Source organism: Lepisma saccharinum, chromosome 10, assembly GCF_977018435.1.
Source record: "Lepisma saccharinum chromosome 10, izLepSacc3.1, whole genome shotgun sequence".
NCBI classification, from domain to species: Eukaryota; Metazoa; Arthropoda; class Insecta; order Zygentoma; family Lepismatidae; genus Lepisma; species Lepisma saccharinum.
In genome coordinates, this window is record NC_139238.1 from 72,212,978 (window position 1) to 72,231,870 (window position 18,893).

The 18,893-nt window shown below is 38.5% G+C and overlaps 1 protein-coding gene across 1 annotated transcript in view; it reads left to right on the forward strand.

Moving 5' to 3' along the window:
• The window catches only part of LOC145994148 (protein takeout-like), a 35,915-nt gene extending 17,275 nt beyond the window's left edge, over nt 1-18,640 (forward strand). The window contains exons 3-6 of the mRNA XM_083130239.1: nt 8,954-9,101; nt 15,282-15,424; nt 17,225-17,374; nt 18,486-18,640. Of these exons, the coding sequence (XP_082986365.1) occupies nt 8,954-9,101; nt 15,282-15,424; nt 17,225-17,374; nt 18,486-18,640 (596 nt within the window). The remainder of the gene's footprint in view (nt 1-8,953; nt 9,102-15,281; nt 15,425-17,224; nt 17,375-18,485) is intronic.
• Nucleotides 18,641-18,893: the final 253 nt, after the last annotated feature.

Sequence of the window (18,893 nt, forward strand, 5' to 3'; positions counted from 1 at the left end):
CACTGCCAATATGATATATAATAAAATACTGCTTGCTCAGCAATAACCTACATATAAACTAATTCATATACATAAAGACAAAAACCAGGTGGAGGCACAAGTGATTCGGATCCCACTTTAAACTGTAGGTCCAGTCCCGATTAGCCTTACTGTGCATAAAGTGGACTTAAAACACCAAATCAATCACCAATCAATCAATAAATAAAGACAAAAATAAAGAGTACATATGATGAAGTAAAAATATACAAGTCAACAGAAATTTCTATTGTTAATACTTTCGTACGAATCGTGTGTCTGCCACTGTTCCTATTAACTATGAAAATATATCTTCTTTTTTAATCCGTTACGTTTAAGTACACTTTATGCACGGAGAGCCTAATCGGGACCGGACCTACAGTTGAAAGTAGTATCCAAACCACTACGTACTGTAAAATGAGTTAATTGCGTTGCCTAACTTTACGGCGACAAGTGGTTATTAATAGCAAAGTTTCAATGGCAAACTTCTACAAGCGCCGTTAAGTTAGGCAACACACATGACGTCTGGCAGGGCAACGAGTATTTCAGGATATGTGTCCAATTTTTATTGCCGCTGAGCGTACAGTCACGGCCACTTCTGGGTTGCAACATTCCCATTTACTTTCAACGTAATCGTTACAAGACAGAATTGTCCTTGGCTGTATCTCCACCGGGTGTCGAACCCCGGATCCCTTCATTGCAAGGCGACTACGTTGTCTCTAGGCCATCTGGCAGGCTATACTCTGTCCCAACTATCTCTGGAGTAAGGCCGCGCATAACGCCAGAAAAGGGGGGGGGGCGAGTGGGCAGAACTAAGCCGTAGACGCTGTTGCGAAGGCTAGTAACTGCAGTCGTTTTCCCCTCCACGCAAACCCGTGTTCATTGGTGGAGCCGTCTCGCGTCACTACTTGCGCACAGACTTATTTTTGATGGCTTGTTCCAAAGATATTGGGACAGAGTGTAATATGAAACATATATATGTGGTTGCTTACGCAGAAAATTGATCTTAAGAGGACAATCAGATGGAGGTTATGAATGGATAGGCACATTGACAAATCCTTTTTTACTTATGTGTAACATGTATTAACATTCTTATGAGAATGTAGCTTTGTGAACTGGCAATGTGAATGAAACGAATATATTGCAATTTGGTTTATTTTATCTGCTGAGAATGCGATTAACATTAGAATACAAAGAATATAATCTGCCCTTGTTTAGTTGAAAAATGTATCTGACACATATATTTTGTACTGTTATTAAGCTAGTTCCCTCTAGCGTGTTTAATCTAAGAATTGGGAGAATTTTAAAAATACACTCGATGTACGGGATAAATTGATTTCAAAAACCTGATGGAAGAACCATGGCCAGTAAATATACCCTGGAAGTTGTATCCTGGTACAGTTCTCGCCACTGTTGATGCCAAAGTGTTTCCTGGAAATCTTTGTACTGAGATCGTTTCCGAAAGCTGGAAGACCGTACTTGTGAACATTCTGGTCTCGCAATTCAGTCTTGAAGCGAAAATCTTTCGAATTACAATTCGGCTGCAGCGCCAAATACGCAGTAGACGGAACTAAGAACAAATGCATGAGTTGATACCAAATAAACGACTTAGTAACTTGCTCAAGTTTAAGAAATAACCTATTGTTTTCCGTGAGCAACACACATGACACTCCGTGTAGCTTATTCAACGCAACACGCCATAGAAATGTGAAAGAACCTCTGCTCTTCAAAGGTTTTTTTTCAACATTCGAAACTTGAATTGCACTAAAATATTGCAAGTGTTTTTCCCGCGTTATTAACATTTATTTTCCACCGTAGAATAAAGCAGTGGGTGACTGCTTGTGGCCTCGCACCTGAAGGGGTTATAAAAAAAATTAAAATAAATAGAAGAAAGAAGAATAAATAGAATATGCTATCTTTTGACAACATTATGTTTTTATCCGGTTATAAATTCTAGTTAAACGTTACAATTTGAAAGAATATGTCAAATATTTTAAGTAAGCGGGTGGCATCAGCCTGATTTTAGAAGCCATAAATAAGCTATGTAAAATAATCTCTCGTGTCGAATCTGTGATTGTTCGTGTGATACATTTTAATGAAACTCGGAAGTGATTGTTTACGGTTGCACTAGGCAACAATGCACATTGAACGTTGACACATCGTGCGCTGTAACAAAGCGATTCCTAGCATCTGCTCATTTTTGTGGCTCTTCGTTGTAATTAGGGTACGCTACAGTAGATGGGTGCATCCAGATAACGGTAAATGGGGCTCTGACACTGAAGTTATCAGTATGTCGGGTAGAGATCGCGATGTGGGTAGAAATTTCCCTTTCGGAGCATCTAAAAGAAAAAGAAAGGCTGAAATAGTAAATCAGAATAACCTAGGTGGGCTAGGGTTACCAGACGACAAACTTTAAAAGGAGGACATTCTTAGATTTCATAATTTTATAAAAAAAGAAGACATTTTTAGATGCAGCATTTCGAACACAAGTTTTGTGTTTACTAGTGTTTTGGTGAGCTTGTAGGTCACCAACCCCTGTAAAATAATTTTGCGCTGTTTCAATATAACTCTAATAGGCCTCATTACACGCAAATATCTGAATATTCTAATTTGTATTTACTATCCTGGTAGCATTATAAGGTTGTGAAACTTGGTCTCTAACTTTAAAAGAGTAACATAAATTGAGAATTTTTGAAAATAATAAACTTAGGAGAATATTTGGACCTAAAGGAGATGAAGAAATATCTTCATTCTTTGTCGGAAGAAAAGTTCCTTGTCCTTGCACTTGCAACTGAGTGTGCTGTATTTCCTTACTTTGAAATTGAACACTGAAATATAATTTTTTTTACGAATCTTGAAGTTGAAGCAGTTGTTTATATCTCCAAGAAGTGGACATTTCCCCGTTTTCCTAAAAACCCACCCGGACCAATTTTACGACCCGAAAAGAAGGATATGCTCGGGTAAAAGAGGACGTCTGTTAACCCTAAGGTGGGTTTTCTTCTTATGGTACTACAGTCTACTGATGAACCTTGGCCTCCTCTGTGATTTGTCTGCGTCTATCTCCACTCTGTGCGACAACTTTCCAATTTCTGTACCGGAGCTTCCGAACATCCTCATCCACTCCACCCACCCATCTTAATATAGGTCTTCCTCGCTTCCTCTGTCCAACATCACTCTCTTGGCGGGGTCACCATTCCTCATGCGTGTCACATGCCCTGCCCCTCTTAACCTTGCAGCCTTCATTACACCAGTAACTGTTCGTTCTTGACATAGGTTGTAGAGTTCCTTATTAAAACGTGTTCTCCAATTTTCCATTCTCGCATACTGGTCCCAATATTCTTCGTAGTATCTTTCATTCAAAGGTCTCTACCAGCTGTTCTTTCCTTGAATTGATCCAAGTTTCCGGAGCGTTGGTCAATGCGAGTCTTATCAATGTCTTATAAAGTGTTAACTTAGTTGATGTGGACAATTCTGTGCTCTTAAACTGTCTCTGTAGTCTGTAATAGGTCCTATTCACTAAGTCGTGCCTCTACTTCCTCCTGTGAATCATTCTCACACCAGAGACGCAACCACGAATTTTTGTCTGGGGGCGGGGGGCAAGTACCAGGATAAACTTGCCAATAATAATAATAATGCTAATAATAATGTTAATAATAATAATGTTATTATTATAAAATTATTATTATTATTGATTTCCTTTATTTTACTTCGCTTATTGTGCCACTTTTGGCTAATTTGCGAAGATGGGGATGAGTGATGATATGATGAAATTGATGAATGGACACTCACAAACATCCATGCCCAAGCCGAAATTCGAACCCGGGACGAACATTATTATTATTATTATTTGTCGTAGTAGTATTAGTAGTGGTTGTGGTAGTATCAAGGATGTTATTACCTTTGTAAATTATGCAAAAAGGGGGTAGAAGTTGGTTCTAAAGCATTTGTGTTCGAACAAAAGATTTGAATTATTTTTTCAACACGTTCAATTTGACATTAATAATGGAAAAGAAGCACACAAACTATTTTTTGAAAGACAGAAAATGCTTGATAAATGCTTTATAACTTCCGTGCACGATATATGTTTCACATATACAGGGTGACCTGTAATTAGATATATTCCCTGAAAGGGGTTAAAGTAGAGGCAATTTGCACTAAATTTTACGATATGATACCCCGTCCGAAAATTAGTAGTTTTCGAGATAATCGAATTTCTATTGTTTTTCTTTAAATGATAATTTTCCACATAAAAATGCGAATTGAGGAAAAACAGCTCATTGTATGGCACATATTTCAGCGTTTTATGATAACTAACAAATAAGTGGTTGATTGGAAAGTTTGTGCCAAATAACAATCACATGTAAGTAACGGGTGGGTCTAAACTTACAAGTGATGATAAAAAATGCACTCTTAGTTTACTTGGCAACGTATTAATAACAAAAATGGTATGACACGAAGCGTACAAATTACTTAAATTACTTCCTTGTGTCATCTGCTATCCAACAAGGTACAAATGTTGCTAACATTTACATTTCTGTACAAGAAATAATACTTCATTCATCTTCATGTGAATGGAATCAATGAACAATACAATTAAAGAACATTACACGTCTTGCTCAAAGTGGGCACCTCCGTTACGAATGCAGGCACGGTTTTTACGGACATTTGGTCTCTTAACTCGTGATGTGATGATGTCCTTGATGTGTTGACCAGCTGTTAAGATCCCCTCCCTGAACTCTTCTTGCGAGTTTACCGGTGTCTTGTAAACTAAGTCTTTCATGTGGCTCCAAATGTAAAAGCCGCAAGGCGGCAAATCGATCGGGGGATTGAGCTGGGCAGCCATCATGCTGGGAAATCATGTCACGTCTTGTAGCTGGAGGCACATCCGCCAACAACATTGCCATCCCGTTCCTCAAAAAATGTTCGAAAGTGATGCCATTTAAGATTTGGGGCAGGAAAAATGGCTCGATCAAATTATTTATTGTTGATGACGCCCATCCATACTTTTGCCTGAGCGTGCGACAGTGGCTGGATGAAAATTACCCAAATAAATGGATTGGCCGAGGCGGCCCGATTCCCTGGCCGAGGCGGCTCGATCCCCCGATTTGATCTACAACCTCAAACAACAAACAGGCCAGCACATCCCCTTGTCTTAGTTCATTTTCTATTTCAACAGGTACTGAGAGTTGTTCTCCCACTCTTATCCTACTATTAGATCTCTACATGGTTATCCTCAACATTGTAATTAATTTTATTAGAATTCCAAGGTCTTTCATTGCCAGATATAGTTGGGCCCTGTTTATACTAGGGTGTCCCACGAACGGCGCAACTGGGAATTAAGAGTGGCGTTACTTTGTAACCAAAACCTGTACATATATAAGTCATACACCAAATGTTAGCCTTGTCCAAGTAGATATTTTTAAACATAGAAACAACAAACGGGGTGCAGTGTTGTTCATGCAGTGTTGCCAAATGTAAGTGAAAGTGTAAATTTATTTTTCCACAAAGCATGGAAAATTGCATGTCAAACATTCGTACGGAAATTTGGACGTCAATTTCCACCTTGGGTAGGTGGACTATTTCGCCATCTATAGTTCAGAGAAGAAAACCGATCGTTTTCGCGTATAGCCAATCCTGAAATGCCTCGTAAAGGCGTACCGGTCCAAATGGGTGTTTTAAAAAAATTATGAGGTACAGTGGCAACACTGTTGATGTTTGAAGGCAACAAAATGTGTGTGTCTAGTGATGGTCTATGACATGGAAATACTGGAAACAGGAACAAAAGAAAATGAAAATTATGGTGAAAAAAGTGTTACTTACCTACTCCTGGCAATCATGCAATGCGATAAGAGCGCCCACCGAACGAGAACAAAAGAATCAGTTAGTTGTGTACTCAGAACTGTTTGAGCCGTGCATTTCGCATTGTTCTTGGGGAAGATTAGAATTGTTCTGTGAAATGAAGTACTCTTTGGAAGAGAGGGTGTTCATTGTGGAACATTATTTTTGTTCAAAATCGTACGCTAGTGTAAAAACTGTGTTTCGCGAGAAATATCCGAATAACAGTGTTCCAAAAAATTCGACGATATATCGACTTGTTTCCAGATTTCGTGAAACAGGATCAGTTAATGACAAACCCTACCACAGACAACCACCAGTTTTGACACAAGGTGTGCTGCAGGATGTGGAGCAGAGAATATCACAATCTCCCAGGAAATCTGTTCGTAAACTTGCTGCACAGTCAGGTGTATCAAAAACAACAACTCACCGAGCGTTAAAACAATTGCACCTACGTGCATATAAGGTACAGGCTGTGCAAGAACTGAAGGAAGCAGACAAAGGTGCACGTGTAAGATACTGCCAGTGGTTTAGAAATTTTATTAGAGACAATGGTGTGAATATTTTGGATAAGGTTTTTTTCACGGATGAAGCATGGTTCCACTTAAATGGATATGTCAACAGTCAAAATTCTCGACACTGGCCAAGTAACAATCCCCATTTTTTACATGAATAATCACTTCATCCACAAAAGATCGGTGTGTGGTGCGTGATTTCGCGGAGAAAAATAATCGGTCCATTCTTTTTCAACACAACAGTTGACGGAATAGTTTATCGTGACCTTATCACACAGTTTATTTCTCTGTTGGAACGTGATGAACGTGACTGTTGGTTTCAACAAGACTCCGCAACATGTCACACGTCTAGAAAAACTTTAGACATGTTGGCAGAGTTTTTTGGCGATCACATTACAAGCAAAAACTTATGGCCCAGTCGCTCCCCGGATCTGACGTCTCCAGATTTTTTTCTGTGGAGTTATTTGAAACAAACAGTTTACAATAATAACCCAAGAACACTTGATGATCTAAAAATAAACATTTGCACAGCCATTAACAATATAAACCAATCAACCTTGCATAAAGTTGCTTCCAACATGATAAAACGTGTTGATGAATGCCTCAGGGAAAATGGTTGTCATTTTCAACATCTTTTGTAAAGCTACACTGCCTGTTACGCGCATTGCATGCTTGGCAGGAGTAGGTAAGTAACACTTTTTTCACCATAATTTTAATTTTCTTTTTTTCCTGTTTCCAGTATTTCCATGTCATAGACCATCACTAAACACACACATTTTGTTGCCTTCAAACATCAACAGTGTTGCCACTGTACCTCATATTTTTTTTAAAACACCCATTTGGACCGGTACGCCTTTACGAGGCATTTCAGGATTGGCTATACGCGAAAAAGATCGGTTTTCTTCTCTGAACTATAGATGGCGAAATAGTCCACCTACCCAAGGTGGAAATTGACGTCCAAATTTCCGTACGAATGTTTGACATGCAATTTTCCATGCTTTGTGGAAAAATAAATTTACACTTTCACTTACATTTGGCAACACTGCATGAACAACACTGCACCCCGTTTGTTGTTTCTATGTTTAAAAATATCTACTTGGACAGGGCTAACATTTGGTGTATGACTTATGTATGTACAGGTTTCGGTTACAAAGTAACGCCACTCTTAATTCCCAGTTGCGCCGTTCGTTGGCACCCTGTAGTATCGTATGCAGATTTAAAATCAATAAATAGATGGTGCGTTACTATCCCAGTTTTCAGAGTTTTCTTCATTATTTGCCTTAAGGTGAATATCTGGTTAATTCTAGATTTTCCTAGCCTGAACCCACATTGATGTAGTCGAATGCACTTTTCTACATATGATAGTAGTCTATTATATATGATTCTTGAAAATACTTTAAGTAAAGTGCTCCCCTGTGCTTAGCACCACGCGATGAAGGCGTATCGGGGATGTGGGGGTAACGCCCCACACTTTCTTGATCCGGTCGTGAGTGGGTGTGATGTGATCAGCATCACGACCCTGACCGCCTTTACCCCCCAGGGTTTCCCCCAGGTACCCATGTTATTCGACGCTGGGTGGGCGCCAGGGCCGCTTCCTACGTAAGAAAGTTCCCGGATTTGAACCGGATGGGGATCGAACCCGGGACCTTTAGCATGGTAGTCAGACACGTTACCAACTGAGCCACCATCTATTAAATATGTTTTTACATTCACCACAAAACTTCACTTTTTCTGAAGATGCATTTTCATGAAGTAAAGAATAACATTATGAAAAAAAGGCAAATAACTGGAAATCCCCTTTAGTATACTTTAGTATATACAATGTTCAGCAATGTTATTCAGCAGCAGCATCTGGAGCTAAGAAATTGGAAGCTCTTCTATTTAAGTAATCAGAAGTGGACTAAAGTTATTTTTTATGCTTGAAAGATACTTCATTTTGGTTTGCCTTCCACAGATAAGATTGCCTCCCCGATGGCGCAGTGGTAGCGTCGTCGCCTTGTAATCAAGGGGTCCCGTGTTCGACACCCGGTGGAGGCACGTAGTACTTCGGATCCAACTATAAACTGTAGGTCCAGTCCTGATTAGCCTTACTGTGCATAAAGTGGACTTTAAACACCAACTCAATCCAATCCACAGATAGCATTAGATTAGATTTTCTGCATAATGTCCACTGTATGCACAGATATGCTAATAGGGACTGGACCTACGATGTGCTTCAACCGGGTGTCGAACCCGAAACTCCTGGATTACAACCTCCACAGTACATTGCATCCATTAAGGATCAAAGGCGGGAGGTAGGGTTTCACACATTCACGATCTCGCCCATTGTAGAGATGACGTGATCAGCACTAGTCTCCGACCACCTATGCTCCCAGGCACTTTTATTAGAGGCTGACTGGACAACAGAGCCATTCCGAACAGATACATTGTTTAAAAGACTCGAACCCGAGTCTTCCCCGTGAAGGTTAGACACCTTACGAACTGGACCATCCTAGCTGCAGTTCAATTTCTTGCTTTGTACTATCCATTTGTCCTAATGAAGAAATGTATTTTGTTGCTAACTTGTATTTCTTGAATTTTCTTTCCAGGTATCCCAGATATAGGGATCCATGCTGTTGAACCGTTCTTCCTGGATGCCATAACCATCAAACAGGGGTCAAATGCGGTGAATGTTGAGGTATCCCTTACAAACCAGACGGTCAATGGCATTAGTGGATATAGGATAATGTCTGTGACGTAAGTATTATTGAATTTATCACTCATTAGTACATAATATTTCCATTTGTTTGTGGCTTACAAGTATTTATATACAAGCCTGTTATTTCTTGTTATGGTAAGTAGGAAAATTTTATTTATTTCAACAAAAAGTAGAAGTCAGTCTTCTAACTAATCATACAGTTATATATTCTGTTATATTTATTACCTAAAAGATTAAATGTATTTAAGTTTACAAGGGTCTTTCCTTTATTTGCAATAACCAATGGTGTTAACACGAAAGTCGACATCTAGTTATGAATATATAGAAATGTTTCTAGGTTTAAAAGAAGCTTAGATTTATTGGGGCTTGTGAGGCTACATATTACGGTCGCTATCTACAACGAAATTAAATGTATTTGATATTGATTGATTTGCTTTATTTTACTTCGCTTCTTGTGACACTTTTGACTAATTTGCGAAGATGAGGTTGAGTGATGATATGATGAAATTGATGAATGAACACTCACACACATCCATGCCCATGCCAGGGTTCGAACCCGGGACCCCTGGTGTCGTAGCGCGATGTGCTAACCACTTCGCCACAGGGGCCGGCAAATGTATTTGATATGTAGAAATGTCAGGCATCATAGAACAACTTGGCATTACTGCAGAGAGAATATTCGTTTTTTTTTTAACAAGTCCACTTTTGTACCGATAAGTTAATAGGGGATGGACCTACAGTTTAAAGTGGGGTCCTAACCACTATGTGCTTCCACGGGTCTGCAAACCGGGCGTAGTGGTAGCGTCGCTGCCTTCTAATCAAAGGATCGCGGGTTCGATACCCGGTAGGGGCACTTAGTGGATCGGATCCCAATTTAAACTGTAGGATCAGTCCGGATTACCCTTGCTCTGCATCAAGTGGACTCAAAACAAGAACTCGAACCCAGGACCTCTTGTCACTAAAGGGGGCTTTACTCTACCGATAAACACTACTCTACCAAGCAAATTAAGAATTTGTAACGACAGACTTTAAGGACGAAACATGTGGTAACAATACGTTTTCCGTTCTCACTTAGGTTCGTACCAGTTACAGCCTCAACGATGCATCATGCTACGTTGAAAGTTCATGCACTTTATATTGACAACCACACATTTCCAACAACTTTTCCCTCTTTCAATTTTTCGCTACATGCACTAATAACGAAGTTGTCATATGGTATCAGACTTTTGTAGCAGCCTGTATAAAATATATTACTGATCATCTGATTTACTTGACCAAGAAGCGGCCTCCCCGATGGCGCAGTGGTATTGTCGTCGCCTTGTAATTAAGGGGTCACGGGTTCGATACCCGGTGAAGGCACATAGTGGTTCGAATTCCACTTTAAACTGTAGGTCCAGTCCCGATTAGCCTTACTGTGCATAAAGTGGACTTAAAACACCAAATCAATCAATCAATTGGTCAAGAAGCTATAATTCAAATTTTGTGTGGGGGAGGGGTTAACAACATCAACCCCCCTTCTTCACACATGTGTAAGAAAATTGAATTTAGGCTCTTAGGCCAAGTTAGTCTATGCCACATGGCCAGTCATTATTTTATATTTTTACTACATTTCAAATATCTGATTTAAAAAGTCCTTCCCAAAGCACCTTCCCCCAATGGAGACGTAGTTGTAGATAGGGAATCGAAGATGTATTCCCTTAAACCTGGCCTCTTTACAAGGCCAGCAACGTTTCTTGATATTCATGACTAAACGCGCGGCCATGAAAATAGGCGGCTGGGCAGAATTGCGCTGGTGCCACATATGGGAAAGGCAAAGCGAGAGCGGGATAAAAGTCGCTGCTTCCCGCGCACTGTGTGGCAACGTCGACCGGGCTGCGTTGCCTAGATCGAGCGTCAGACCGACCTCTCCGGGGCGCACTTGTGTAATCCCTGACCTTTCGAGCAAATACTGTCAGTTTGTATCACATGGATGACAGAGACCAACTCTACAACAAGATCTTTCATTCTATTAAACCTCCGAATACATGGGGTTGTGCTCCGACGTGGCAACAGCGCGAACTTCTGCCACCCGCCTAATTTCATGGCCGTTTGTTTTAAAATGATAGATGTCGCTAATAGTAGTAATGCAATTAATAATTGCTTAGGAACAAACATCACAGTAAACTTTAAAATGAATCAATTTTTAAGGTAATAAATATAACGAAAGCCAGAACTACATGAAAAACTACAGTAATGACTTGCAATTTTTTGTTCAAATTAATAAAATTATCCTGTCTTTCATAGCAAGTATAAGAGAAATTACTTACTTTCACTTCTATCACACAAATATTGATCACTAAGTGTACTTAGTGCATAGTTAGAGATCTGTTAGTTCATCGAACTATCCAGCCTAACTATTGCCTATTTTTGAGGGAGCAGGAAAAGGTTTATAGTATCCTTGCCTGGACTCATCTCACCTAACAGGTCGTTAGGTGCCGTGGCTTGCCCCGACATGATAGCTTCCTGGAGATGAGGCCTTGCTTGAAAAAAGGTTTATAGTATATTGATCACTAAGTTCTCTTATAACTGACTAATACAATTTTTACAGATAAGTTCGTTTCAAACGCAACAAACAATTGGCTAGGTCTGTACCACTTGTGATTTCTATTTTAGGATCATCTAACTATCTGGTGTATACAGAAAATAACAACAGGAACCTCTGCTAAGTTAACAGATTCCTGGATACGTACCTGGTGGGGCTTCCGAAATACTCAATACTGAAGAGTTCATACAAAACCAATTCTCTGGTTCATACAAAAACATGTCTCTGCGGAAGTAGTGACTCGGGAGTGCTCGACCAATGAACAAGTATGAGGGAATGGGATTGAATGGAGGGGGAAATGGGATTGCAGCTATCAGCCTTTGCAGCAGTGTGTGCTGATTTGCTCCGCCCACTTGTTTTCTCCCCTTCTCTACCTTTATGCGAGTCCTTGCTCCAGAGATACACAGGATACAGTGTAAATAGCCAGTGCTGTATTACTCTTGAGACATATTGATGTCACACGAACTCACGAACACACATTTCCTTAGGGGGGGGGGCTTCCCAATGGCGTACTGGTTACATCGTGCCTTGTAATTAAGGGGTCTCGGTTCGATACCCGGTGGAGTCACACGGCACAGCGGTTCGGATCCTACTTTAAACTGTAGGTCCAGTCCCGATTAACCTTCCTGTGCACGTGGACTTAAAACACCACTATTTATGTATGATAAGTGTTCCATCGGAGAGGCCATAGTGACAGATCACTCAGTTAGGCATGTGAGGTACCAGTGTCCACATCGATATTCCTTGCGAGATTGCAACACTGTAAATTATACTGCACATGAGTTCTTTTATGTAGCTCAACGTCCTTTCTTGTCTTTGTTCTAAGCACAGTTACGCAGTACTGCTGCACTTGTAAGCTGCGTAATATTATAAAGTTAATGTGTCACATGTTTGGGTATCAAAGTGAGAAAGAGCACACTGCATATTCAGATGTTATACGGAAGTGTGTTACTTTGGAAAGGGAGGACATGTATGTTTTTGTTACTGACGAAAGTGAACATGGTACTGAATCGGTTCTCACGTTCTTAGTCGCGTGGAGATAACTGTATCCCAAGCATGCGACTCACATTAACTTTATAATATGACTTACAAAGTGCAGCAGAAAATTCAGTTGATCTTAGGAAAAATTCAAAGAAAGAATCTTCATCATGCATGCGCAATATAATTCACTGTGTATTTCATACCATAGTTAAAAGGTACCGCACTCGTCCCGTATTTCAGAGCCTAATAAGCACCACTATATATATATAACCTATACATGGAAGGAAACTAGTCCATGCAATTACAATTCTAAATAATAATTTCGTATATTATGTAAGACCTAAATACATCACATAAATGCAATATCTACAGACCGAAACGTAAAATGGATACACATGCTGTTACATATATCGTATCACAGTGCAACAGATACGTGTCGTCATTGTTCACTTACCGAAAAAGGATAATCATATTCTGCCAAATAATAAAGTGCAGTTATAACATTCAATCGAACATTATTTCAATGTGAAAATAATCGTAGAAACAAAAATCTTTAGTCTAGGTAGTTTCAGCCCATAATCAATTTCATTTTTACATATCTTGATAACATACACAATGGAGATGATGACTTTGTTCACTTATTTTTCAATTCCACGATCCATATTTGAGGGCCAACTACCATAGTGGATAACTTACGGAAATACGTCTACCAATAGGGTTCGAGAGTTCGAGTGTATTTCGTTCGTTCGGTCGTATTCCACTCGAGCGGAAGAACTATCAATTCTGTGTGCCATCTAGCGTTGCCCGTGCGAACTATTTGACGCTCGAGCGAAAAACGCTCATTGCAGCACTCTAGTGTGGAACCTAATATACAATGTGACCATAAAGTTTGGGACCGATGGGGAGACTGCAAAACGTCTCAGCACACTTCCTCAAAAGCTTCAACTTGCTTCCTGTTTTCTCTACAAAATGTAAGGACCCACAACTGTCGTTGCAGTGGTTGACCTTTCCCGGACAAACACTGCTTAATTTGAAGCGACCTCTGTGGCGGAGTGGTTAGCACCGGCGTGGTGATGGGTGTTCATTGTGAATGTCCCTTTATCAATTTGATCATACCACCACGAATTCTTGACACGTCCTTTCCCCTTGGACTAATATTTATTGTTGTTATTTTTTCTTTCTAGTTGTACAAATGTTTATTGGTCGTTCCAGCTGTACGAACATGTACCTATTCTTATTTTTTTTAATATCTGTAACTTTGATTTGTGTTTGTTCAATATTTAAACCTACAATCGATTATGTTACAGAATAGTGATTTCTGTATTTCGTGTGAAACCCTGTTGTCATAGGAATTATGGACTGTGTTTTACTTTTAGTTACGTTTTTGAGTTTTTTGTTGGTATAAGAAGCAGTTATTTCTTTGAAATTACAACGGAATTACACATGAGCCATCCCACGAAAAGTCCTACTCCTTGATAAAAACAAAATTATTAATAGATGTTTGTGAATGGATATACGTAATCAGTGGTGGCAATTGAGCTCCAAAACTGGAGGGGGAGGGTCAAAGACAATATATTTCCCTTCTTAGATAAGCTTTAGCATAGTGCGGGGGCAAAAGTGGCAATACGTGGGGGGCATCTGCCCCCTCGCCCACCCTAATCGCACCACTGCATATAATTTATGCATTTCACCAATAATAAGTTACTAGCATCTGCAGTTTGTATGCTTCACAGACAAAATGAAGTCAAAATTTCCTAAATATTTAAAGTGTCACACACGTAACGCACTTGTCTTTCTTTAATGCTTCTTTCATGCATTCAGCCTATGCCGTCATACTCAAATTTCTTTTCATTTGCTAGCAGGCACCATAAAACACTTCATAATTCCATGAAATCAGTTCATTATGATTATTTTAATCCAATGTCTAGTCTAGAACCTTAAAATTTGTGTGTAAAATGTCACACACGTAACGCTAGATTGCCCCATGTAAGTATGTTTCTTGGTAAGAAGAAAAATACACTTCTTTTTGTTAGCCAAATCGTTACTTGGGTTTCATTTGAATAACGAACGAGAAAGTATCACCAATTTCTGCGAGTTCTTATGTTAACATTGTCATGTATTTTCATTCAAATAATGTTCTTTGGTTAAAAAAGGTGTCATTCTCATCTTCGCAATTGGCAAAAAGTGGCAGAAAAGCGACGCTAAATGACACAAACCAATCAATCTCCAGAGTCTCCTATTGAACTCTGCTGCTACCGCACCTCTCAGTCATCAAAGAAGAATTATCTTCACTCAGTCTCCTTTTGTCAGTGACACAGCTTACCTGCATGCAGGAAATAATCCCAATCTTGGCTTCCGACTTTATGTTCACCTTGTAGCAACAAAGTAACAACCATTCTGTCACTAAAATGAAAGCCTATTTAAAGAGGAACAATTAAAAGAAACCGCATCCACTTTGGACAAGTAGTTCACATGCAACAACCATTTTTTATAAGCAATATGGTGCACACTTGCTGCAAATTCGCAACGGTTTACTTTTGAAAATATACGGGAATCCACCTGCACAAATCAAACGTGCTTCAGAATAAATGTATTAAAACAGTATAACATTAAATGTGTCACTCAGAATGTACTTATGATGTCCTTTATTTTACAGTTCTGACGTCAGCAACCCTAAATTGTACAAATTTAACGTCACAGCCGATGTGCCTATGTTGTTCAGCAGAGGGCACTACTCAGTGAACGGTCGTGTTCTGGTTGTACCTATTCGAGGAAACGGCAATGCACAAGCCATGATATGTAAGTATTTGGAATTATAATGTACGCAGAATAAGAATATGATTTTCAACAACAAAACATTTCATGATCAGTAAGAAAACTTTCCTCATATGAAGCAATCTGGATACTGTTATATGACACTCAGTAACAAGTTTAATTAACATCCTGGCTACAACCAATAAAACCTTTGCTTTCAGCAATTTTGAAATAAGTGTGCATCATATTGATTACAAAAAATTGTTGTTGCATGTGAACTATTTGTCCAAAATGAGTGCGGTTTATTTTAAATCGTTCCTCTTGAAATAGGCTTTCAATTTAGTGATAGCATTCTTATTTTTTGTTGCTACAGGGTGATCATAAAGTCTGAGACGAAGGGCGGTATTATTTTCTAATTAAAGGTAATATTTTTATTGGTTGTAGCCAAAATGTTAAATAAAATTGTCTGTTTTTCTACGTATTTCGATAAATCGCGACGAAGAAGAAGAATTGACGATCGATCAATCACATTAGACCAGTCAGGCTATATTTTCTGGGGGAAGTCACATTTAGCTCGTAAATATCATACAATAAATGCATATTTGAAGTAAAAGAGCATTTATTTAGCAACTTCTTTCTGATTTGCTGGGGTAGGAGAGCTGACTAGCCGACCGGGAGGGTCTTAGCCCTCACTGCCCCCTCTGGTGCTGACATTATCTACGAGCTCTGTCAATGAGTCGGTTTTATGACTTGAGAAACTCGAAGCAATAGTAGAATCCGTAACACTTGTGGTCCGTTTGTCTCCATGTGTGGCCCCACGCGTTCCAAAGCGTTCCAAGGCGTTCCCAGTGAGACAAACAGTCCACAAGTGTTACGGATTCTACTAGTACTGATTTGCTGTCTCTTTTTTTAAAAAAAAGAAAAGGATTATACATGTCGTCGTCAATATTTTTGAAAACTTGATACAACTCATCACACAGACAAAACGAATTTAAGAAACAAATTTGGTTAAGGTTTTCGGCAACTGTAAACATAACATTTAGTAACATTTTCCAAATTTGGTAATTTTAGCCAAATTCTGTGGGAACTCTGAACAATTGTGCACGATTACTAAAATAATTTGTTTCTGCTAACACTGATTTCTTTATAACCCATTTAAACAAATATTTGATTGCCAAAAACTATTTTTTGGTTATTACAAACAAACCTTTTTCTCTGTGTAGATTTACGTACCAAATTCATATTTTTGGTTTGCGTATCAAATTCATATTTTTGATATGGGTATCAAATTCATATTATCTATATGAATATCAAATTCATAGTTTGATATGGGTATCAAATTCATACTTTTGATATGCGTATCAAATTCATACTTTTGATATGGGTATAAAATTCATATTATTGATAACTTACAATTCATTATGGGTAACAAATTCCTGCAAAATATTTATGCAAATATCTGCAGAAATGTTCGTAACTGCATTTAGGAATTACTGCGAAAGCACAAAGTAATTGTAAAGTGTCCCTAAAGATGGCAACACTTAACATTGTTTTTTAAATGCAAAAGTTAATTCAAATTTAAGGTAATTAGTACCATATTATTTTTAGCAAAAAATTTAAATATTGCATCCTTAAAAGTTTGTAGAACAAATTTCAGCAATCAGTATTTTCTGTTAACTGACTACATATCAAGCACAATCTTATTTATTTTTCCTTAATTTATATATTTTTGTATAATTTTAAACTACACGTAATGAGCAAAAAATTGTAAATAAATCGAATACAAGATTGCCAAAGTATTTATAATATGTTAAGTGTGCTATGTAAATTCTTATCATTTGACAGACGATGCATTAGTACGAGCCTACGCTGAGGGGCACCCAATAACCAAAGATGGCCAGAGGCGCTTTGAATTAACAAGGATCTTCACAGATTTTGGTCTCAAGGACATTCACTTCAAATTGGACAATCTCTTCGACGGAGATAGTGTGTTGGGTAAGTCTTCTGTTTCATATCATCAGCGTACAGTTTTATATTATTATTGCTTTTTATGTCCAACATAGATTTCAAATACATAAACATTTTCATCTTAGTTATGAAACTAAATACACAAAAGACAAACTACATTCATAAATAATAGTTGCATTTTTCAAATAAATTCTAAGTTTCATTTTTACAATTTCATATTAATTTGTTTCAGTAATGTAAATATAATGTATCCAATAAGAATATCTGGTATGCACAACAATGACACTAGGTTAATGTCCACAAATAGTACTAACTCGTCAAATATGCAAAATTCAAGACTTATTCACAAGCACAACAATCACTCCAAATGACGAACCATAAACGATTGATTGATTGAATTGGTGTTTTAAGTCCACTTTATGCACAGTATGGCTAATTGGGACTGCACCTACAGTTTAAAGTGGGATCCGAACCACTATGAACCTCCACCACTATGAACTCCTTACACAGCAGTGTTTCCACCAAAAACAAACACTACGAACTTATGCATCAACCTGATACTAATTCGGCGAATGTAATGAATACATTTTGAGAACTGACAAACGTTTTATTGGAACAAAGGAAAATTAACCAGTCTGATACTTTCCTCTTTGAAATTTAAATTTCCTTAATAATTCTCATGTATTTGTGGATCTACCGAAATGCTTGCTAGAACTGTCAACTACAATCTGTCGCGGGAATCTTTGGAGAAGCGAACGGAAACAAGTCTCTGTGCAAGTAGTGACTTGAGAGGGCTCGGCTAATGAAAGCGCGAGAGGGGAAGTGAGTTCAGCTACCAGCCGTTTGCAGCAGCGCGCACGGCTTCTCCTACAACTCGCTTTCTCCTCTTCTCTACCGTTATGCGAGGCCCTGCTCCACAGATTCCCGATACATGGCGTAACGAAAATGAGTAGGACCAACTTCACAGGGTTAGAGATGACATATTTTCCATCACTAAAAGATACCTCATTCAGATCTTTCTGAGTAAATACATATACACAAGAAACACAAGAAACTAAACACAAGTTCTGTTATGATCTATAAATGTATTTTAAAAATATCACTTATAATTAATTGTAATCAATTGTATTCTCTTTAGGCGATACAGTAAACAAGTTCCTCAATGAGAACGCCCACGAACTTATCCCAGAGATTAAACCAGCCCTTGCCAAAGAGATAAGTCGTATTGTAAAGATGTTCCTCAACACAGGACTCAGGGAAGTACCTCTGGAATGGTGGTTGAAGGATGACTGAATCTAGTCTTGCCCTGACATCTAGTGAGCAACTTTTCAACAAAGGGAATAAAATATTGACTGAAATGTATTTGTGTTCTATTTATGATCGTTATATTTTGTCTTGTGTGAATTAACTTTTATAGACTCCCTTTAGTTTTATTTAGAAACTATTTTTTCTTCGGAGTTCCTGGTTAACTAGATGATATTTTAGAAATTAGAAAGACTTACTTCCTGAAATATGCATATCCTGGAATTTGAGAATTTGTTATTTA